Below are 23980 nucleotides of genomic sequence, written 5' to 3' on the forward strand. Positions count from 1 at the left end.
ACAGTAAGTATATGTGCAATTTTGTAACAAATGACAGTTCGTGAAAGGGAGGTACTCTGTATTTCCAGCCTAAGATTGTTCCTGTTTCTGAATCTTCATGGACAGCTGGGACAGTTAGGTTTCCATTTGATTGGTTTTGTTTTGCTTTTTCCATTTCAGACACTCCAGTGGGTATGCAGTGGTGACTCATCATGAGCTTAGTTCCAATTTTTCCAATGACTAAGGAGTTTTGAGCATAATTTCACATGCTTATGGATGGTATGTATATCATGTTTGGTGAAGCACATATCCTTTGTCCATTTTTAAGTTGAATTTTGAGAGCTATAATACATTCATTGAATTTTGAGGGCTTAAAGAACTGTATTCTAGACACAAATACTCTGTCAGATATATAACCTGCAGATGCTTTCTCCTAGTCAGGGAGCTGTCTTTTCAGTCAGTGGGGTGCCTGCTGTGTAAGCGTGAGAACCCGCATTAGATTCCCAGAGCCCAGGTAGAAAGCCAGGCATTCTGCATGTGCTTATAGCCCCAGTGCCAGGGAAGCAGAAGCAGGAGGATCCCCGGAACTCACACAGCAGCCAGTCCAGCCCAGTCAGTGAACCTGAAGCCAGTGAGAGAGTCTGTCTCAATGGCACGGGACGTGGAGCCTAAGGGGTGACACTTGAGGTTGACCTCTGAGCTTTATACTACACATTTATCCCCACACATGATCATGCACAGGCACACACACACACACACACACACACACACATACACACACACACACACACACAGACCTATATACACACAGAGACTCACACACACACCACCAATAACAAGAACAATAGTCCCACTGGGAATGGATCATCAGGCTAGGTTTAAGTTTCACTCCCTGCATTGCCGTGGGATTGCTTCTCCCAAAGCCAGTGCTTATCGTGTAAGATAGTAATAGCTCACACTAAAGACTGTGGCTAAATGGCAGGAAGAAATAGCCCATGATGTGTCATCCTGTGTGTGCCTTCCTGGAAGATGTCTGGAAAGGTCGCTGATGAGGGGTCTGCTTGCGGGAAGTTGTTAAGTAGTAGACACAAACCAGGAGAAGCAGCGGGTGGGCAGCCGTCACTGAGACCCAGAGAAAAATCTGCTGTGGACGGACCGTGTCTGAAGGTTACTCAGCTTATTGCTCTTATATTTTGTGCTCAGCCCCTAGTTTTAAGTGGGAAGCGGGGCTGGCTGCTTTGGGGCGAAGGGTCCCACACAGGTATATTTCAATAGCAAGGGCTTTTGTCTTGTGGTTGGCGAACCTGTGCCACTCTGGCTCCTCCCCCTCACCTCAGTGGCTCCCTTACTTCCAGTGCACTTGCAATCTGCCTTTCTCAGCCAACAATCTGAGAAGCCCAACCTCGTCAGGGTACAGCTAATAAAACACGTGTCCTCCAGGGCAGCATTTGTATACATCCGACTTCATTTTTCCAGTCTAGTGTTAACTGGACAGCTCATGGTGTTTGCATATATATTTCCTGGCGCGCGTTTTACTCATTTTTGTTTGGATAGCTCAAGAGCGAGCTTGCTGTGTTGGCGGAGAGCCAATGCATTTGACTTTAGTAGATAGAGTGTAAAGGCTCTGAGGACTGATTCTGCCAATTCACACTCTCACCAGCAAGGCAGGCGAGTACTGATTCATTCACACCTTCCTTAATATTGTCACTAGAGACTTTCATTTTCGATATTCTGGTGAGCATGATGTACTGGTAAATGTGGTTTAATTTAACTGTGTGTGTGTGTGTGTGTTTATACCACAGTTTAACTATGGTCAGAAAATTTGTTGGTATATGCATAGCACACTAACTGTCTTATTCTAGTAAATATTCTATATGCTCATGATAAAAATGAATATTATGAAGTGATTAGGCGCACACACACATTCTATAAATGCCAATTAGCTTAATTTTGTTTGAATTTTCTATATTCGTCATGATTTATTTATCTCATTCTATCATCTAGTTAAGATAGGTTTTAAAAACATTTGATTAAGATTTTGAAGTTTAAGTTTTTCACTTCTGTTGTTTTTAAAATTAATTAACTTATTTTATGAGTATGAGTGTATGCATGTGCCCACTGATATATGTAGTGCCCGCAGAGGCCAGAAGAGGGCGGTGTGTCCTCGAGGACTAGAGTTACAGACCTTTGTGAGCTGCTATGTGGATGCTGGAAATTGAATCCTAGTCCTCTAGGACAACACCTAATGTTTTTAACTGAGGAGCTATCCCTCTTCCCTGGGTTTTTGTTTTGTGTTTTTACTTTATGTATTTCAAGGCTATCTTGTTAGGCCATTGGTATTTAAAATGTTTATGTTTGCCTGGTGAATTGAACCTTCAATCATTATGAAATTTCCTCCTTTTTTTCCCCTAGCATGCTTATCTTAAACTCTGACTTGTCAGATATCGATGGGTTTTACTGGCATCTCTTCTGTTTGTGTCTACACTTGTGGCAGCTTCTGTTTATCACCCAGAGAGATGTCTACAATATTTCCTATCCTAATTTTGCTCTTTATAATGCAATCTTGAAACTCTTTTGATTGAGCTGTGAGTCTATATTATTTCTCTTTGAAACTGTGTGTGTGTGTGTGTGTGTGTATGTGCAAAGTATAGCACTATAGTCTATGTATAAAAAAACTAGTCTAAATATAAAGAAACTAGTACACTTCATCTTTAAAAAAAAAAAAAACCACAATTCTTGGAATTTAGCAACCTTGTTTTGTTAAGCCCTAAAGCAGCCCGCATGTAGATATTGCACAGAAAGATAATCTTAGGAGTTCTGAACAACTGCCCAGCTAGTCACAATATAAACTGACAACCATGGGACCTTTTTCTGACACCCAGCCCCAGCTGTTGGGGTTCCCTTAGCCTTAAAGCCATCCCTAATCTTCTATCTCTTCTTTTGGTTAGCCAGACACCGCTAACCAAAGGTGTGTTCATCCCCAGTTTGCCTTTCCAGGTGCCTAATTATCAACAGAATTCACTGTTGTTTTATGTCACTGGCTTCTGAACAATCAGTAAAATACAAATTTTCTCTTGCTAGCCTTTGTATATCCTTATGTTACAAGCAGCATGCACAGATTCAAAAGAAAAGAGAGTCTGATAATTTTGCTCTTTTAATTGGAATATTTGATCTATTCAAAGTTAATGCAATTATGTATCTATTCAAACCCACATTTTACTTTTCCTTCTTATTTGCTGTACCTTTTCTGTATTTTTTGGTTCTGTCTTCCTTTGCTTTCTCCCTGCCTTGCTGATTATCTTTGATGCTTGCGGTTTCCCCTTGTTAGCTATACACAGCAATTGCCAACAGATACACTGCAACCTACAACAGGTTCTATACGCCCTTCCTGCCTTAATATCTAGTTTCAGGCAGTCATTCAGATAACAGTCATTAGGTTGATGAAGAAAGACACAAACAGAACTGACATGGGGTCGGCTCTCCAGCACATAAAGACCACAGTCTACCGAGTTTTTGAAGGGATGCAATTTTCAAAGAAACTATGAACTTTGGGGTGGTATGTGCTCCAATCAAGATATAGCCTGCTGAGGCGGTTCAGCCTTCAGGGAAGACCCACTTTCCCACCCACTTTACATGTGACAGTAGGAGACAATAAACACAGGCCTCTGCAGACCAAGAGGCCAAGGAGATCGGTGGGTAAGAGTGCTCCTCTCCAGAGACATGTCCGGGTTAGACTAGATTTCTCCAGTTCTGGAGTAGCCATGTTCACCAGTAATAGGATGGCTACATCTTCCTCTCCTTTCTCAGGATGGAAACTTTCCTACCCATCATGCTGGTGAGACTGTGAGATGCTACATTCAGGCCTGAGACAGTAGAAGTGTCCTATGTGGGATCAAAGGTTGACGTGGGTAGATAAATTGCTTGAAGGGGTACACTGTGGCCAAGACTGCTGTGCATTGACAAACTTACTTTCTCTTCTCCCTGGGCCCGGGAACCCGGGACCTATCCTCCTTTGCAAGGAAGTAGGACCTTGCTGAATTCCAGCTGGTGGACTGTGAACACAGGGAAGTGACCTTTTTCTCGAGGTAACCCCCCAGGGAACAGCTTCTGTTTTACTCCTTTTGATCTTGAGGCTTGTGAGCACATGGACTTTAGAAGGTTATCCCTTCACTAGTGAACCCCAAACGACAGAGCCTCTGCTCCTGCTCACTCAGGCACCTGTCTTGGAGTTTATCTGAATGAAAAAGACTCCTCTATTTGGCCTACCGGCAACATCACCAGTATATACAGGACTCCCAAACTCCATCCACACACAAGAGCCTTAGGGAAATTTGGTTTGAATAAGAACAACCTCCACAGATTGACACATTTGAATGCTTGGGCATCAGGGAATGATACTATTTGAGAGGGATTATTAGGTGTGGTCTGGTTGCAGCAAGTGTGTCGCCGGGGGTGGGGGTGGGGTGGGGGGTGGGCTTTGAGGTTTCAAAAGCCCAAACCAGGCCTAGGGTCACTCTCTCTTCTTGCTGCCTCAAGATCCAGATGTAGAATTCTTAGCTACTTCTCCAGTACCATGTCTGCCGTGCTCCCCACCATGATGATAATGGACTAAACCTCTGAACCTGTAAGCCAGCCCCCAATTAAATGCTTTCCTTGATAAGAGTTGCCGTGGTCATGGTGTCTCTTCAGAGCAGTAGGACATTGACTAATACAGGAAGTGTGGAAGAGTACGACACCATCTTAAATCTCTACCTCTGATTGGCTTTTCTAGGCACTATCACATGATGCTGAACCTTAAAGGTGAAATGTCTACGTCCCATCCAGGCTGAGTGCCTGACCCTGTGTGTTGGGGCTTAGACCGCCCCGAAGCACATAGCTTATTTTGATGAGCTACCCTCCTTCACCAGAGAGTTTTGAAGCCAGTGAGGGAGACTCCTGGAGAACTCAGGAACACTGGGTTCAAGAAGGGGCATAGATGCTTAGGAGTCAAGGTGCTGAGTGCAAGGGTTGCAGTTCAGCGTAGAGGGAAGACCAGAATGTTCCAAGGCTCTGGTTCAGTACCCTGTCAGGTGAGAAATGAGGGAGAAAGCGAGAGTTCCCTGAGATACCTTAGACGAACTTCTCTTTTGATTGACAGGGAGACAGACATGGGCTCAAGACCTTAGTGATCTTCACATCACTTGTCGGCAGAGCTACGGTAGAACAGAAGCAGGTCTCTGTTCTCAGTTGTGGCAGAAGAAAACCAGCATACAGGCTATTGTTTTCACAGGCGTTTCTGTTTTCTTTTTTCTTCTTATGAGACAGGGTTTCTCCGTGTATCCCTGGCCATCCTGAAATCAGGCCAGCCTTGAACTCAGAGACCCACCTCTCTCTACCTCCCAAGTGCTGGGGTAAAAGACATGTGATTCCACACTCCTGTCCTTTTTCTTTGATTTTTAAAAATTGCATGCATTTATTTCTGTGTACTGGGAGAGAGGTGCATCGCCATAGATCATGTGCACAGGTCAGAGGACAACTTGCGGGAGTCAGTTCTGTCCTTCCACTATGTGGACTATGTGGACTGAACTCAGGAAGCCTGTCTTGGCTGCAAGCGCCTTTACCCAGTGAATCATCTCTACAGCCCAATGGTATTTCTTTAGTCCGGTGTATTTTCTTTAAAATTCACACAGATTTGTCAACCCACATCACCCTAAGTCATCAGTGCTCTTCTTAACGGAACAGAAATGACTTGTCCCAGAGTAGTGGGAGATGTGGCTTTCTCCGGTTGGCATCCTGCCACTTCCTCTGGGGAGTGTTTCTACCCCTTGGAAATCAACACCTCCATTGTGGATGCAAAATAATTTTAGTACCAGGGCCTGGCCCTCATTTCTTGTTCCTTCTTCATCTCTCCTCTTATACTTTCTGGCATCTCAACCCCTTATCCAGGCCTGGTCCTGGTGAATCAAGCACATCTTGTAGGTGGACCTGCCAAATCCCTGCTTCCAGGTTCAGGCCAGCAGCAGCACCTCCCAGAAGTCTTTGGCCTTCCCCTGTGTGCTTGTCACCCTCCCCCACCCCACCAGCCCTCAGCACCACACATTCAGGAGACACCAATGTCTAGCCCTCACTGCCACGCCTCAGTCCACCATCATGGAGAACAGAGCCCAGGATCATGCAGATGGGCACTTGCGACACTCAGCAGTGGCCCACTTACTGGCTTGGGGAGGGACTCCTGAGGTAGCGGGCTTGTACGGCTCTCACGTCGGCTTCCTCCTCCTCCTCGTTTGGAACTACCTGCTCCTCCTCTGTGTCTCCGCCGGTAGCCATGACAGTCTGTCAGCCTCTGTCTGCCTGGCAGGAAGAGGTTGTTTTTAGGGAATCGGACTCCATAGGCTTTTGGGGGTGGTGTGGATGTGTCACCAATGTCACCTTAGTGGACTGAGAATGGGGAGGGTACAACATGCTAATACCCGGGTGGGTAAAGAACCCATAGGAAAACCAATAAGATGGAGCCCAGCTGTCTGTTGTTAGCAGGACGCCATGAGGTGATACAATATATAAGAAATGACATCTTGACTCCTTTCATGGATATTAGCAGGGAAGCAGAGAGAGAAAACCAAGGTTTATCTTAACTGTATAGTGCCGGAGGTTTGTGAAAGGCGGTGGATTCCCCAGACTAAAAAGGACGCTTGAAGTCCCCCTTTCAACTTCACTAATGTGCACGCCTTTTATCTTACTGGAAGGGACAACAGGCCCCCTTCAGTGATATTTATTGACTTTGTGTCAATCAGGGCCTTGGGCTGAGGATCTACTCCAAAGCCTATTAAGGCGCGAGAAGTCTCTGAGAGCAAGTCCCAGCTACAGGACTCAGGGCAAACTGCCACCCCTTGAGTCTAAATCCCAGCTCACCACAGAAGAATTGAGGGGACAAACACTCACCTTGGGCTAGTGTGTCCTCACCAAGGGCCAAGAACCCCAGGAAAATGACCAGAAGCTCCAGCTAGAGAGGCACCAGGCCTTCTTCTCCTTTCTGGTGTGCTTCTGCTCTGAGGGACAGCTGTTAACAAGAAACCTTAGCCAGTCTCTAAATTTAGCCTCTGGCCCCCTAGAATGGCAGCTCTCTGGGTGGAAGGAATGCAGGCTTCACTTAACCCTTTCCTTTCTGGCTGGTTCTCAGACACTGATGTCTAGCAGTGGGTTTAGCCTAGGCTCACACTGTGGATGGAAGGCCCTAAAGAAAACCATCGCCTCCCGCAGGACACTGCCTCCTCAAAGCACTTTCTGAAAATAAGCCAAATCAGCACATTTGTAACCAACTTAACTTTACCTCATAGCATCTTGGAGAAACCTAGGAAAGGAAAATAAAAATTATACAGAACAGGTTGGCCCTCAGCCAGCGGTGGGGAGGGCACCGTGTTTTGATTAAAGAGAAGTCATGGCTTTTGACCGGCCTGACATTTTTAACAGAAATATCTGAGGACCCTACAGCAGGAGGAATTGTACCTTCTCTTCACGTCTTTGTCTCACATTCATGGCCATGGTAATGGCCAGTTCTAACTAAGGAGTAACATAAAAATTTGGAAGACTTGATAAACTCTAAAGAAGTTGAAGTCACGAGCCACCCTATGGTGGAACTCATGACATTCTGCCATCGGCCCTGCAGTCTCCAATTACGCACAGTTCACCCTGTCATCCTCTATATCCTGAGAGTTCGTGCGCCCTCCCATCTACCAGCCTCCACGTTTCTGGTGGCTTCCAGTTCACTCTCTCCACATTGTGATCCCTCCCTCTTCCATCCATCTTTCCATCTGCCTCCACGTTTGTAAACATTTCCTAGTTGCCTCCTATGCACCAGGCACTGTACCTGACTAAGTTTGTCAGACTCATAGCCCAACGTATCCTGTCTTCCTGGCTAGATGGAACCGTGCCCAGAGTAGTAGCATCAGAGATTGGCTGAATGAATGAATGAGCTCACGGTTTATTAGGAGGCATGAGACAGAGACTAATTATAGCTGAAGTGTAAGAGTGGAGTTCCTGTCCTAGAAGAAACTCAGAGCACTGCACTGAATCACAGGCTCTGAACTACGAAGCCAGGGAAGGCTTCACGGGAGAAATGATGTAGGAGCAGGCCTTCACAGGATACGTCGGATGAAGTATAACTGGTATAATCGTGGGGAGGGGCTGCAGAGAGCACAGCGCTCGGTTCTGCAGCAGGAAAGAATGATCTGTGGCTGGCTAGATGTCTAAGTACCTAAGTACAGAGCAGAGGTTATAGACGCCAGAAGATAACTCTTAAAGGGGAGGGGATGTTGAAGAATGAATCTTACCACACCGTAAAGGACAATTTAAGGAGCAGATAGATGTTTGTTCAGTTCTTAAGGTCTGCGGAGTCAGCAATAGAGTCCGAGTAGAGACCCAGCATCAGAGGGTCTGTCCTGAGAAAAATAATCTGACAACGGTGTCCAGGAATGTTGGAACTGGAAAATTACCACATACAGTAAAAGAATGTTATACGTGACTAAGCAAGGGTAATAAATAGAAAGCAATAACTTTGTAAACCAACTAAGCCTGGTAGCCAGAAAAGATCACTGCAAGTAATTTACACAGGAAATTCGTAATACAAGACAACACCCAGGAAAGCATTTATAGCGATCACTTTATCAAAAGCAAGTTTCCCAAGAACACAAAGACCCCTTAGAAACCAGGAAGCCCAAGACCAATAACTATGTAGAAATATGAACAAACTTGGACGAGGTAACACCTGGTGGGATATTATTAATTACCTGTTAAACAGAACTCAGTAATGCTGAATGTATGAATGCAAAAAAAAAACCCTCTAAGATATTATGTTAAATAAAAAATATTTAAATGACATACTATCATCTGTACATATTCTATGATGTATAGGGTATCTGTGACAGAGCCTGATCAGATAGCTCTCGTGTAGAGAGCTATTTCCTATAGATATCCTTGGCTGTACTGGAACTCATTCTGCAGACCAGGCTAACCTTAAACTCACAGAGATCTGCCTGCCTCTGCCTCCTGAGTGCTGGGATAACAGGTTAGCTTTGGTTCATCTCTTACATTTGAAGGTAACAAACACCTCCACTGCCTTGGGACTGTGTGGTTTCAGGGCTCCGAGGATCCAAGACTTTGGTGTTTGAAATTGAGACAGGAGAGCTAAGACGTACTATGGTTGGTTTCTTGTTTACTTGCTACTTTCTCAGGCCGAGTACCAACTCTGAGTGCAGGAACCTCCTGTGTCCTCCATGAGCACATTTCTGTCCCTGTGTGGGTGTCAGAGAAGAGAGGACAGGCAAAGCAAAAGACAGCACTGGGTCTTACTGTGCCTCAGCAAATGCAGGCAACACCCTGGTTTACTAGCTTTTACCTCTGAGATCGCTCCCTTTTATTACCAGGCAACAACATCCCATCAGTTATTGGAGGTCCACACCTTCTGAGAAGAACAGGACTTTGCACTCCTGATGAAGTGGGAGAAGGCAGGAAGATGGTTGGCTCCAGGAAGGAAGACTCTTGTTGGGGCCTTTCATAGAATAGGTGGAGCAGGAGCCTCATCCCATAGGTGAGCTCACCTGCCAGTCTGTTGACTGGGTGGGGCATGTGGGCCCAGGCTGGCACAGGTGAACAGGAGGAGAGTCTCAGGGACTACAGGTTGAACCAGGGCAGAGGCCGTAGCTTTAACTGGGCAGCCCAGACCTGTCCAGGGCCTCGCCAGTTCCAGACTGGGTTTGTGTCAGAAAAGGAGGAAGACCATGTTGGGGAAGGCAGGTCCTGTGCTGTGGACGCTCTGTGCAAGTGAGTAGGCCTCTCTCCTGCCAGCCCTGGGGAATGGGTGGGGTGGATGACCCTTGAAGGAAAGACTGTCCTAGAATCCCTCACCTCCCTTGGTCCCAGCAGTGCTGTGTCCTACTGAGCAGAGCTAGTCTACCGTTTGGAGGGGCAGCTTCTAGGCCTATTCCTAAAATCAAAACGGTCCTTATCTCCATTAGCTCTTAAATAACCCCCAACCCATTGCTGGAACTTTCGAGAAACTCAAAGGGTCAGACACAGTATTTGTAATCAAGGATTGTTCTCCAAAAACCAGGGTGTGGCTCTACATAGATTTACTGTCTAGGGCAGTGGTTCTCAACCTTCCTAATGTGCTGAGGCTTTGGTGGTGACCCCCAACCATAAGATTGCTGTTGCTAAAAAAAAAAAAAAAAAAAAAAAAAAAGATTGCCATGCTGCCTCTTCATAACTGCAAATTTGCTACCGTCATGATTCATAATGTAAGTATCTGTGTTTTCCGACGATCTTATGTGACCCCTATGAAAAGATCATTCCATCTCCAAAGGGGTCGCGACCCACAGGTTGAGAACCATTGATCTAGGGTGTTTTGTTTTGTTTGTTCCCCGGTCTCCTTAAAACCAGGAAAAGCAGCAATCATAAACATGTTAGCATCTATGTCACCTACAGGAAACTTAAACGAGGGAAAAACTTCCTCCATATCCTGCATAGAGCCCCGAGCTGGAGAGTATGCTCCCGGCGCTGAAGCAGAGAATCCCTCCTCCCCCCAACCCCAAACAGCAGCTGATGGTTTGAGGCTGAATCAAAACTAAATGTTAAATAGCAAAGCAGTGTGTGGAGATGGGCAGGGAGAATGCGGGGGTCTGCACACCCAGGGGCGGGAGGCTGAGAGAAGTTTAGTTCAGAGACCCAGTGTGCTTGTCCAGTAGCTCGATTCCGGGATCTGGGAACCGCGGGGAGGAAGTGAGAGCTGAAAAGGAAGCTGAGGAGCCCCAAGGAGCCTGGGAAACAGAGCCCAGGGGGCTTTGGTTAGCACACTGTTCAAGATCCTCTTGCAAGCCCAGAACTATGGGCCGCCACCCAGCTCAGTCCCTCCAGGTCTCTGGGCTTCCTCTCCAGCCTGTCTCTGAACCTTGGCTTTGAGCGGAGGAGACCTGCTAGGCTGGACAACTGCTTGATTATTTCAAGGCTTTGAGGGAGGGTTAATCAGCATAGCTGGTGCACGGTCTATGGGCAGGTCCATTTTCCTGAGGCAGATGCTCCTGTCCCCTTGTCATCAGCCTAGATGGCCTGTCCACTCACTCCTTCATCTACGCAGCTCCTCACTGGCCACAGTGTTGTGTGGGTGCTGAGGGATGGGAGTCTGGATTCGTCAACCTCAGCCTATCGGAAAGGAGGATACTTGCCTTCGGGGAGGGAGGCTGAAAGGACATGGCTACCCATCCCTACTCGGCTCGGGGATTCTCTGACCCCCTCCTGAGCCAGGACTTTTCTCCATGTGTCTCACGAGCCTGCACATGCATGCACACACACACACACCTGACTTGCATGCACACATGCACAAACGCATGCACGCACACACACCATTATAAAACCCTGTGTTCTGCAGCTTAGCACTAACACATATATGCATAAAAGAAGTAATACTGGCTCAGGGAAATACGGAAAACTGAGAACACAGTCCCTTGCCCAGCTTAGAATGAGAAATGTCCTTAATTCTGAACTGCCTGGAGCAGGCTGGTGGCCTTCTCCTAGAGTGGGAGGCACGTGACCTCTGGGTGAACCCAGCCAGCAGGTGGGGGTTGTTGGGAGTGTGGTGCGGTGTGTGTGTGTGTGTGTGTCCTGACACACTGATAACGTGTGTCTTCTACCCTCACCCCTTCCATTACCCTCTCCCCTGCCAGCTCTGCTCAGAAACAAATGCCCACCACCTTTCTTTCCTCCAGGACTCTACCTGCTCTAAGAGGAAGGGTCAGAGCACTGGGCCAGAGGAAGCCACTCTGCCAAGCGGTGGCATAGTCATTGCCAATCACGGGTACTGCTACAGATCAAACCAAAGAGCCTTTGGGCAGTGCTCTCCCCTGGAACTCAAGGGCAGACATCACGTTCTGCTCTGTGTGAGGGAGATCCTAGGCAGGAGTCACAGACGGTCCCCTTCTTTACCGATTGTGCCCATCACAGAGTGTGCTGTTGTTTGCGAGTGAGACACTGAGCTGCCGAGGTATCCGAGGCTCACTGAACTCTGGGGAAGTAGAAGGTAATATGTAAGGTTATATGGAGGTACTATAAATTGGCCCCTTAGAAGTATTTTTTTCTCAGATTTATTTTACTTTAATGCATATGAACATTTTTGCTAGCAAGCATGTATGTGTATCACATACTTGCCTGTTGGATCTCTGGAACTGGGGCTATGGATGGCCGTGAGCCGCCATGGAAGTGCTGGGAATCTAACTTGGGTCCTTAACAAGAGCAACAAGTGCTCTTAACCCCAGCTCCGGAATTATTTTTAATGACCAGAGAGGCTGAAACAATGACTCAGTGGTTCAGAGGGCTTGCTGTGAAGATTAGAGGACCTGAGTTCAAATCCTTAGCACCCACATTTAAAAAAAAAAGTTGGGATAGCTATGCATGCCAAAACCCCAGCCCTGAGGAGTGGAGACATGCAAAAAATAACGGGCAGCCAGCATGGCTGAGAAAGGGAATTTCAGCTTCGGTAAGCTATTCTAAAAAGTGAAGTCAAGAGACATGGAAAAGACATTTAATTTCCTCCTCTGGCATCTACATCTGTGTAAACACACACATGTACACGTATGACTAAAGTTGGTCTGCTTTTATTATCATAGCTGATGTTTCTAAATAGAGTAATTGACAAAGCTCACTTTCCCGTTGGAAATGCCCCACCTATTTTAAGGCTCTCACACTGAGGACCTCTTCCTTCTGACTGGAGCACAGGCAAATCACTTCACCTCGTGAAAGCTCAGGGCCTGTAAAACCCAGAGGCTGATTTACAATGCAGCCAATGCCCGCAGTGCCTGTCAGAGTTTCTACAGGCCTTAGATCTGAGCCCTGCGTGGGACACTCATGGACACTCATGGTGTTATTGCTGCTGTTATTAGAGTGAACAAATGCAGGCACCGGAAGTCCATGACACACCAGTGGCCCATCATCTAATGGCTCTGCTCTGACCGAAATGAGCCAGGAAATGACACGGAAGTCACAGTGGACAAGTCCCAATTATCACCCAAACAGCCAACATGAGCCTGTCTGCTCCCCTCAAAGGCTGCTAGAAAAACGCTCCAGTTGTGCACAAGATCAAGACTCTTACAGTCAAGAAAAATTTCAGCCACTAGATCTCTTGAAAAATGAAGAATGTATAAAAAGGATTTCACTAGGAAAGTTAGAGAGAGAGAGAGAGAGAGAGAGAGAGAGAGAGAGAGAGAGAGAGAGAGAGAGAGTCCATGATCTGTTGTGCCAGGAGCCAAGACCTGACAATATAAGAACACAGGTGTGCATGTGCGCATGTGCACACATATACACACAAATAGACACTGATATACATGGACACACACAGATACAAACACACAAACAGATAAACACACGTGTACCCAGACATCCCTCCAGACAGACACACACACACACAGACACAGACACTGACATAGATGCACACACACATACACACACCACACAGCCACCCACAGCCACCCACTCTCACACACACATTATGCTGACATAGACACAGACACAAATACACTCACAGACACACACAAGGCACACACATGAACACACACAGACAAACACATAATACAGACACACCCAGATATACCCCACACTCATACCGATATACCCCACACAGACACACATACAGACCACATACACAGTCAAATACACCACACAGAGAGACACATAGACACACACACAGACATACACACTGGCAAACACAGACACATACCAAGACCCATGCACAGACTTCACATACACAGATACGCAAACATACCCATTCACAAACACACATTCACACACACACACACATACATACATACATACATACAGACAGACAGACAGACATGCACACACCTTTCTAGAAGTACAGGGAATTTCTTTGTTGCTTCTATGCTAAATTAGAAAAATACTGGTTTTCATAGAGAAATAAAGGGACCTACCTTTGCAAAGTGTCATACTAACTAGGTAAGGAAAAAAAATCTCCTTTTTTTCCTCTCTCTCTCCCCAGACATTAAAAGGTTTCAATAACCCCCTGGGTGCTGGGCCCCAGTGGGATTTTAGGAAGTCTATTTTCAAGTTGCTGGTCTGTTGAGGCAGTTCTCCATGTTAGAATCTTTAGGGGCTGTCATCAGCAGACATACAGTCCCCAGCAGGGTGAGGTTTCCTAAAAGTGCTACTCCCCATTTGCCCCTCTGAAGTTGGCTCCATCGACTGGGGACACCCTGGTGTCTGCTCTGTGGGGGCTTGGTGTCTAAACTCTGTACAGTTCCCTGTCACAGGCTGGGCATTGAGGGGCACACCTTCAGGCATAGATATCTTTCTGGTAAGTCAAATTAGAGCGCGCCCTCCTTGTGTCCAGGATCTCTCGACCACAAGAGGATACACCTGGGCCAGAGCCAGCATAGTGAAGTGTTTTCCGATCCTGTCCCACCCCCCACCCCCCTGCTCAGGGCCCTGGGTATAATCCTTAAGGTCCACCTCCCACCTGATGCCTGGGCATCCCCTGCTGGCACAAGGCAGAGAAGCCAACACTCACAGTGAAGGGCAATGCTGCCTGTCAGAGATGCAGTTGCCTCAGCGAATTACAGTCTCAGCCCCAGAGAGGAAACAGTGTGAGGACTGGCCAGCCTAAGAGAGGTGTGTTCCAAGGTGGAGAGTGGCGGGGTAATGGCCATCAAAAGCGCCACATGACAGGTACGCCATTGATGCCTTCGTATCTGAGTATGAGTTTAGTCTCAGTTTTGCATCATCTGGCAGCATCCTTGAGAGTTGCTGTCTAGTACCTGCTTGGGTGTCTTGACTCTGGGAAGCCAGCTGCCTGCGTTCTTACACTCCAATGTGCACACGGGAAACCTGGGGATCTTATCAGATGCATACTGATGGAAGGTCAAGGGTGGGGTATGGAGTTCAGTATTTCTAATCACTCCCCAGGTGGGGGTTGGGTGGGGAGCTGTTCAGAGATCGAAGTTTGAGATGCTAAACCTTTCAGGTCCCAGCCCAGGGCTCCATGAAACCCAGTTGTGATGTCTATTGTGATGCTGCTCCCGGAAAGTCCGGTGAGCCTGGCCCTGCGCATGCCTGTGCCCTTGTCAGTGTGCCTTCCTACTGATCTCTTCCTCCTTTCAGAGATGCTGAAGATGAGGTCCAAGCCACATGCTCTCCTGATCTCCCACCTCCCTTGGGCCCTCGGCCCCCTCATGCATCCTCCTCCTCCTCCTCCCTCTCCTCCTCCCCCTCCTCCCCCTCCCCCTCCCCCTCCTCCTCCCCCTCCTTCCCCTCTCCCTCCCCCTCCTCCTCCCCCTCCTCTGCCCCCTCCCCTCCTCCTCCTCCCGCCCTCCCTTGTCAGGGCTCTGGACACCCAGTTCTTCCAGCTTCCATCCATGACTGTATCTGCACCGAACGCTTTCGCTGTTCTTCACTCCTAGCTAACCTCAAAACTCCAAAATGCCTGTCTTCAACCCTGCTTCTCTACATGCTAGAGTCCCGTAAGACCAACAGGCAACTTCCCAACCCGTATGTCTCTAAAGACTTCCAACTCACAGGCTACAGCCCGACTCACGTGGCGAGCCTTCCAGCCTACGTCCTCCTCAGTGGCCTCTCTGTGCCAATATCTGATGCTCTGTCCACCTAGGACAGAAGGCAGAGACCTAGCAGTGATCTACTACATTTTTTATTGCAATGTTAAGAAGCCATCTCAAAATTACAATGCAAAAATTAGTTTGCTCACAGATCTGGAGTCTTAGGGGTCTTAGCAAGTCTGTGATATGCAGCTTGGCTGAGGTGACCTTCTGGGGGTGGAAAACCTCTTCTCATGGTGGTGCAGTCTGTGACAGGCAAGCTGGTGCTGGCTCTGGCTTTGCTCCCTGTGGCCTTCCACGGTATACAGCCTCGGCTTCCTCAAAGCTTCAGTGAGAGGACACAAGAAAACACCTAGAGCCAGAAAGTGGGAGGGACCAGGCCCAAAATGGAACCCACAGCAAATCTGCTGTATCTGGCTGCTCAGGAAGTCTTAGGCTGCAACTTGAGGAGGAGAAAGGAGCCTTATTTCTTTTTGTTGTTGCTGGGTATCCCAGGCTCCCTCAAACATTAATCTCTAGGCCTCTGTCTCTCTGTCCCCAAAGGCTGAGATCATAGAGAGGTGCCACCTCTCCTGGGAAATAGTTTCATTTTCTCCACTCCACCCACCCTCTTTTCCTCCCTCCCTTTCTCTTTCTTTTGTGGTCATAGAGAGCCTTGTGAATGCTAACAAGTGATCTAAAGCCTTCAGCCACACCCTGATTCTTTCTTTTTCTGTTTTTTTCCAGACAAGGTTTCAGTACTAGCCCCCCCTCCCCGCCCCCCCCCATCCCCCCCCCCCAACCCGGAACTCACTCTATAAATCAGGCTTTCTCTTTCTTTTGTGCTTACAGAGAGCCTTGTGAATGCTAACAAGTTTTCTAACACCTTCAGCCACACCCTGATTCTTTCTTTTCTTTTTCCAGACCTGGTTTCAGTATATAGCCCCCAGCTATCCCTATCAGGCTGGCCTCAAAAAGAGAGCTGCCTGTCTCTGCTTCTCAAGTGCTGGGATTAAAGGTATCCACCATTGCTGCTGCACCTCCAACCTTGATTCTTGATGAGTACAGTTTCAAAGAATTTTGGGCCTATCATAACTTGCCAAGTCACTATTGATGGCCCCTGCTTTCTTACCCACAGCCAGGCAGTCCTCTGTGCTGCTGATACGAGCTCCCCTCTACCATGCTTCAACCTGTTCATTTTGCTTGACCTCTTTAACATTCTTTTGTCGTGGCCTCTAAGGCTTGGACTCAACCCCTGTTTACGTCAGTGGTGTGACCCTAGAGTTGCTTTATAGGGAGGTACTGGTGGGGTGGCCGCAGGAAATCTGTCTGAAAGGGAGACAAGCAGTAGGTTTGTCTGAAGCTGCCTTCATGGACCTGGTATTCTGTGGTGGGTTGGCCTTTGTGTTTTATTTGGAGAGAGAGAGAGAGATCCGTTGCTACACCCTGCCTGTTTTCTCTGACCCTTGCCCACTTCCCACACATCCCCTCTTCCATTTCTTTTTCTTGATGCTGTTTATCCTTTGGCCTCTGCTCAGGGCAGTGTTCCCCACGGACCCGGGACCCTGAGGCACTTGCTCCCGTGTTCTCTCACCGCGTGTGCTATGTGTGGGGGAGGGAGGGGACGCTTGTGACCACGGTGGTTTCACATTCATTCTGAGATTATTTATTTATTGCCATCTGACTCACCGAGAGGACTGAGCTCTGGAGAGAGCAGAACTGTGCCACCATGGGCTTCCTGCTCCTGGCCGGGAGCCTGGAGCCCTGCTGGCTGGTGCTAATGAATGAACAACCGCCTGCCCTCTTGCCCCTTTCCAGGCAGCAAGCCTCTGTCTCCTGTGCCTCTCCAAGCTTGGCTTTTCTAAGTTTACTCTGTCCTCTCCACAACTGACTCTTGGGCCTGTCTGATGTGTGAGAAGGACGAGCGGACTGAAGAGTGACTGGGGTCTCTTCTTCACCCAGGCCCTGCACCAGGGTGGGAATTCTGGTGTTCAGACACATGGTTCACAGAGACATATTAGCCTTGGAGGTGAGTGCAATGGCGCTCAAGCTGTCTCACATTGGCAACACTCAACTCTGTTCCCTACTGATTTCTCCCTGCCTTCAGGTCCATGTTCCCAGCTCCCTCTCTCCTCAGGACAGCCTCCCCCCTCTACCTTCCCGACTCCCCACCCCTTACCCCTCCACCCCCCCCCACCCCGCCCTGAGCACCAACTGCTACCCTAGGAAATGACCTCTCTCCCCGAGATGCTCCCTCTTTGCCACCCACTGACCTTTGGGCCACTTCCCTGTCTTCGGTGCTGGTGAGTCAGGCATGCCACAGACCTCTGACGCCAGCAGGCAGCAGGCACAGACACGATTTTAGACAGACACTTCCGGTTAGGACAGTCACCCAGCTCCTTGGAGAAGTATAAAGTGTGGCTTGGTGCCCCCAAAAGCTCGCCCCTTTACTTGCCCACCAGCTCGCTGATACCTTCCCTGTGAAGGAGTGGGTAACACACCGAGAAAAGCTTTAATCTCCTACTACGTGATCCGTTCCCGTGTTCCTGCTCCTTCCCGAGATGCTCTACTGCCTCTGGGCTCTCCCGAGTTGTGTCTTCAATCTGTTTCTTTCTAGAAGCCCATTTTCTGTAACCTGTAGGCTTCCCCAGCCTCTCCATCCTGTCTGGTGGGGACTAGAGAAACCTTCTCCAGAGTCTCTGTCTGGCGTCATCTCCCTCATCATACTGTGTCAGGCAAACTCTGGGACACCGGAGGTGGCTGGTGCCGCCCCCACCTCTTGGCTTTGCAGCTGGAACGGTGTGGCTGCCCATTGCAGGAAACATAGATGAATATGCCTGGAGGCAAATCCCCAAACCGCCCTTTGACACCCAAAGTCCAAAGATAGCTGTTATTGAAGCGGTCTTTCTGGTTTGTTGTCTTTTAGAATTCACCCTGTGTCTGTGATCATGTGGGATTGTGGGTTGTGTGGACACAACCCCTCCCCCTTGCCTCTTTCCCCTATGCACACGAATTCAACACCTTGAATGGTATCCCTCGAGGGCTATATCCAATTTCACCTCCTCAATATGCTTTCCTATTAAAATCCTTCCCCCCCCCCATTCCCCCCACCCCCCCATCTCTCTCTTCTCACACTTACTCCTAATCCTCTATTAGGCTCCATTAGGGTACTGGTTGACAGTGACAGCTACCTGCTTCTTATTAGGGATTATGTCACAAACCACTCAATCAGCAAAGTCCTAATTAGTACCCAGCCAAGAGGCAGGCCTCTTGGGCATTGAGCCGGTGAGTGGCACTTACTAGAACAGTCTAAAACAGAGTCCTCTTAGAGAACCCCAACTGGTAAAAGAAGCAGCCTACACACAGACTCACGTCAACACTCGATTATAGTCAGAAAGGTCAACAAGGACATGCTGCGGGTGGGGCTGGGGGAGGGGTGGGGTGGGGCTAGGTGGATGGGGAACCTCCAGGGACTATAGATTATGAACAAACCCTGAAAGTTCTGCTAGGCCTGGCACAGGTCTAGGGTTTTAGAAGAAATGTATTGAGTTGAACTGAACTTAGAGGTTCCTAAAGATCTATGTTAACCCAACAGTTCAACAGCTCTACCTAGGAGAAAGGACAAACCTAGCTGCCCATGGGAAATGCCTTCTTCTCCTTAGAGAGACACACTCATTCTCCTCACCAGAAAGTGTCTGCCCCACCCAGGCTGGGTCCCTTCTGGCCTTCAGCATCTCCTCCCTAAGCTAGAATGTGTGGTTTGTCTGAGCAAATGGATTTTTCTGCGTGGCCAGGTTCCTGCCAGTTTCCCCAGGGCTCCCATAATGCGCAGAGTGCGCCTCAGGCAGCTAGCTAGCTCCACGAAGCATTTCATTATCTTCCTGGGATGTATTACTCTCCGGTGTCACTCTCTGGAGACAGCTTGTTATCTTCTTAACAAACCTTAATTATTTACAAGCAATCATTGAGGCCTCAAACTGGGTCTCCACACCCTAGCTTAGCAGGGGTCTTAAATGGCCTCTCTCATTACCACTTAGGGCTTCCTGCTAGTGGGGCTTCCCTGCTTAGGGAGGGGCTTTATTTTATATTCAGGGAGTTTCTTTTCCTTCCATATATGCCTTTTAAAATTTCTATTAATATCCATTTTTAAAACCCTGAGTGGCATGAATTTCCAGCCATGTGCTTAGTATTTTGAAATGCTAGAGATCCTGCCCTGGCCTGAGGCTTTTTTTGCATGGTGCGAAAGTTCTACCGCTGAGGTGTGGCCCCAGTTATACGCTGGGACACTTTCTAGTAACTTGGGAATAGGTCCTTCTATCAAGCATCTTGAGTTACCAAGCTACCCTTCTTATGTGAAAGTTATCAATGACTCTGCCAGGCTGTCAAAGATCATTTCCCACAGCGTTGCTGGTGACTCAGGGTCTTTGCTGAGCCCTGGGGGTCTGAAATGAAGATAATCCAAGACAGTGGAGGATTCTTACAGCTCTTGGTAACTCTAGGCTGGTCTGGCAGCCCTCCTGTGTACGTCCTGAGAACTGGCAGGTACTCACCTGTGGCAGGTGACACAAAAGGCAACATCTGCTTCAGAGACTTAAAACTGTGGTTGTTTCCAAACCTTTTCTGTAGCTACTATGATAGAGGAAGATTTTTGTGATTTCCCCTCTTGCAGATAAAAGTACTTCTTTTCCCCTGTCAATGTGGATGTCCATCGGGGTGAACACATCAATGTATTATTAGTTGGAAAACTTTAGAACAACTGTATTAGTCTCTGTCAGTGTAACAAAACAGCTGGGGGGAAAATCCTACTTAAATGGAGGAAAGATTTATTTTATTTCAAGGTTTTTAACGATTGCTTCTGGGCTCAAAATAAGGCAGAGTATCATTATGGGCACTCACTGTCCAGCGAAGTGGCTGACCTCAAGTTAAATGACAAGATGGATCGGGCGGTGGTGGTGCACACCTTTAATCCCAGCACTTGGGAGGCAGAGGCAGGTGGATTTCTGAGTTCAAGGCCAGCCTGGTCTACAAAGTGAGTTCAGGACAGCCAGGGCTACACAGAGAAACCCTGTCAAGAAGAAGAAGAAGAAGAAGAAGAAGAAGAAGAAGAAGAAGAAGAAGAAGAAGAAGAAGAAGAAGAAGAAGAAGAAGAAGAAGAAGAAGAAGAAACAAGATGGAGGAAGGGAGAAAAGGAGGGAGAAAGAGGGAGAAGCTATGGTCTCCAGAAACGTGGCCTCAAGGACACACTCTCCCACCTTCAACATTTCCTACCGCCTCCCAGTAAATTATGACCCTATCAATAAACTAATCAGTCCATCAGTGAGGTCAGAGCCCTCCTGTCCAATACCTTTCCCAAGGTCCCACCTCTGACCATGGCTACATTAGACACCAAGCTTTCAATGTGTGAGTCTATGGGGGACGGTTCAAATCCCATCCGCAATAGCCACTTTCTGTATGACAGAGGAATGTTCTTTGAGCTTTGAGGGGAAGGCAGGCAGAAGAGTAAGGAGGGAAGGGAGGAAACTTCTGGAAGCAGGAACTGTGAGGAGCTGTGGCTTTGTGGGAATCATAAGGGTGATATTAATGTCAAGGAGGGCTTGGAAGCTTCTAGAAGTGACTTCTTTCCTCGTATTCTTGTCGAGGGTTAGATGGCTTGCCTGCCTTTTTTTGTTGTTGTTGTTTAATTCCTTAGCAGGGATGTAAAGACAGAGATGAAGAATGAAGACTGACTTAAAGAAAGGGATTGGGGGCGCAAAGGTGCAGGAATAGTTTGTCTTGCTGGGGAGGGCATGCATGGAACCTTCATCTAGCCAGGGTGGCCATTGCAACTGCCAGACTTCACCTCTGACAAGGATGTGGAATACCTACTGCAGAGGTCTATGGTGTTCTCCAACAACAGATTTGGTTCCCAGGCTCTCTCCAGGCCTGGCTCTACTATAAAAATCTCAAGTTTGTTTCTCGTCTGCTGGGAAATAGTCTACTTGGAATTTGATTAAGAGAGCAGACAGAGAGATGGCTTAGGTGTTAAGAATGCTGTCTGCTCTCCCGCAGGACTTGCGTTCAAATCCTACCATCCACATAGGGTGGCTCACAATGACCAGGGGATCCAACACCTATTCTCGCATCTGTGGGCATATATTCGTGTGCATGGTACCCTGTGACACACAGAAAGAACTGAGTACATGTAGGAGCCTAGTCTGTGTCCATAAACCCTGTCCCAGGAAGAAGGAGGCACCATGCATTTTTTTTTTTAATCTTACCTTGGCAGACACATGTTAAGTACTTGACGATGGACTGAAGAAAGGATGTAAGAGTTTCATTTACAAGGAAAGCGGTGGAAGACATGGATTCTGTTGGCAGTCAGCACAAACACCATCCCTGCCATCTCTGGCTCAACGGATGATGTGACCCTTTTGCGCTGACCGTTGGGTAGATGCTCTGGACTGTCAACTACATTCACACAGAACACATTGCTTGACCACTCCGAGGCACGTGTGAAGGCATGTGAAGACTGAACCTCAGTTTTGTGGTCTGAAAACTAGGGATAACATGAGCGAGAATGGGAATAAAGAAAAAAGACCTGCGCCATTGAGCTGTTCAAACTGCTACCCCCAAGCCAACCCATCTGTCCCTTTAGCCGTATCTTGTCACATGGGTGGCTTGGGGGCCTTTCTAAGGCTTTCTCCTCCTACCTCCCTGCTCACTCTATTCTCTTCTGATTCATTTTCACTAAAGTATTTTTAAATAATCAAATATACCATCTGCCCCCCCAAAGACACAACCCTGTCTTGGTCCTAATGCTTATTTTAGCTACAATGTGCTCATGTCCTTTCCAGAAAGGTTGTCTACTTTTTCCTGATTCTTGTTCCGTTTGCCCTTGAATGTCTTCCACTTAAGTTCCATCCTCACCTCTCCACTCCATCTGCTCATGTCAAGGTCACCTTCAGGTTGCTACATCCAGCTGTCAGTCTGAGGCCTGGGCCCCTGTATAAACAGATCGTTGACTTCTGAACAGTTGACCCCTGTCTTAGTCACTGTATTGCTATGAAGAGGAGACACCGTGACCTAGGCAAATCTTATGAAACAAAGCATTAACTGGGGCCTTGCTTACAGTTTCAGAGACTTAGTACATTATCATCGTGGCTGGGAGGATGCTGTCATGGTATCATGCTGTCATGAGGGTAGGCACTAGAGTAATTGCCAGGGGTTAGGGAGAGGAAAAAGAGAGAAAGAACTTGGGCCTGGCATGGGTGGTTTGAAACCTTAAAGCCCACCTCCAGTGACACACTTCCTCCAACAAGGACACACCTCCACATTTTCCTAATCCTATCAAAGAGTTCACTCCCTGGTGACTAAATATTCAAATATATGAGTTTATAGGGCCATTCTTATCCAAACTATCAGGATTCCTTTCATGAGACACCTTGGCCTCTCAGAAACTTTCTCTTCCTTGTCTTCTTAGCTCTCATGTCTGCACACGTGGTGTGTGTGTGTGTGTGTGTGTGTGTCTGTGTGTGTGTGTGTGTCTGTGTGTGTGTGAGTGTATGTGTGTGTGCATGTATGCGTGTGTGTGTGTGTGTGTGTGTGCTGAGCTTGCTCACCAAGTATTAGCCAAGAAAGGAGAATGTGTATAAGAGAATGAATGGTGGAACTGGTTGCTTTTGTTTTTGTTTTGTTTTGTTTAAAAAAAAAAAAAAACTCTTCCTGATAAATAAAATGCTCCCCAGGAATACTCTCTTTTACCTTGCTTTAATCTTGCTCATAAAGTTCTTTAGGATCTGCAAGTGTCCCATTAACATTTGTTAAGTAAGTAAATATATAAATCATAGTTGCAACAGAAAGGCATTTACCAAGAGCTTTCTGTGCTTGGTATGAAGTAAAATTTCATCTCCTCAGAAACTGATGGGAACACCGGGGCCTTAGAGCAGTCTGTGCAACTGCGGACAGCTGAGATTGAAAGCCTGGTAGCCCCCAAAGGCAGGTAACTTCTTCAGGACACTTCAGAGGAAGAAGACGTTGGACCAAGGCACTGGACTTCCTCCCCGTCCTGGTCTTGAAGACTGCTGCTAGCACGCCGCCCTGACAGGGTTGCTGCTGTGGCAGCTTTCTTGTGGCCACAGAACTCCTTTGAGCATTCCTGCAGCAGCCTGAAGATGGCGCAACAAACCGCCATTTATTTTCCTCTTTCTTTCCAGTCTGGGTGGCCGCTGAAGCTCTTACTGTGGAAACTACAGAGAATGTTCTTCGGGCTGCTCGAGGAAGGAGTGTCACCCTCCCCTGCACCTACAGCACCTCTGTTTCAGACCGAGAGGGATTCATTCAGTGGGATAAACTTCTCAGAAGTGAAACGGTAGGTCAACTCGGTGAGTAGGGCATCATGGGTCATGATCGCCGCCTGACTGTGATCTCTTGACAGCTGGGTATCTTTTTTTTTTTAATTA

General features: G+C 47.6%; 2 protein-coding genes across 3 annotated transcripts in view; one reads left to right on the forward strand and one right to left on the reverse strand.

Moving 5' to 3' along the window:
* The window catches only part of Styxl2 (serine/threonine/tyrosine interacting like 2), a 31945-nt gene extending 23322 nt beyond the window's left edge, over positions 1-8623 (reverse strand). The window contains exons 1-2 of one of the 2 annotated variants that reach the window (XM_052200886.1): positions 6898-8623; positions 6173-6305 (exon numbers count right to left, since the gene is read on the reverse strand). In XM_052200886.1, coding sequence (XP_052056846.1) covers positions 6173-6285 — 113 coding nt within the window. In that variant the 5' untranslated portion in view covers positions 6286-6305; positions 6898-8623. Of the gene's footprint in view, positions 1-6172; positions 6310-6897 lie in introns of both variants that reach the window. The other variant, XM_052200885.1, reaches the window with a different exon arrangement.
* Positions 8624-14672: 6049 nt separating this feature from the next.
* Gpa33 (glycoprotein A33) overlaps positions 14673-23980 on the forward strand; it is a 29246-nt gene continuing 19938 nt past the window's right edge. The window contains exons 1-2 of the mRNA XM_052199931.1: positions 14673-14679; positions 23735-23889. Of these exons, the coding sequence (XP_052055891.1) occupies positions 14673-14679; positions 23735-23889 (162 nt within the window). The remainder of the gene's footprint in view (positions 14680-23734; positions 23890-23980) is intronic.

The sequence above is a fragment of the Apodemus sylvaticus genome, chromosome 12, assembly GCF_947179515.1.
Source record: "Apodemus sylvaticus chromosome 12, mApoSyl1.1, whole genome shotgun sequence".
NCBI classification, from domain to species: Eukaryota; Metazoa; Chordata; class Mammalia; order Rodentia; family Muridae; genus Apodemus; species Apodemus sylvaticus.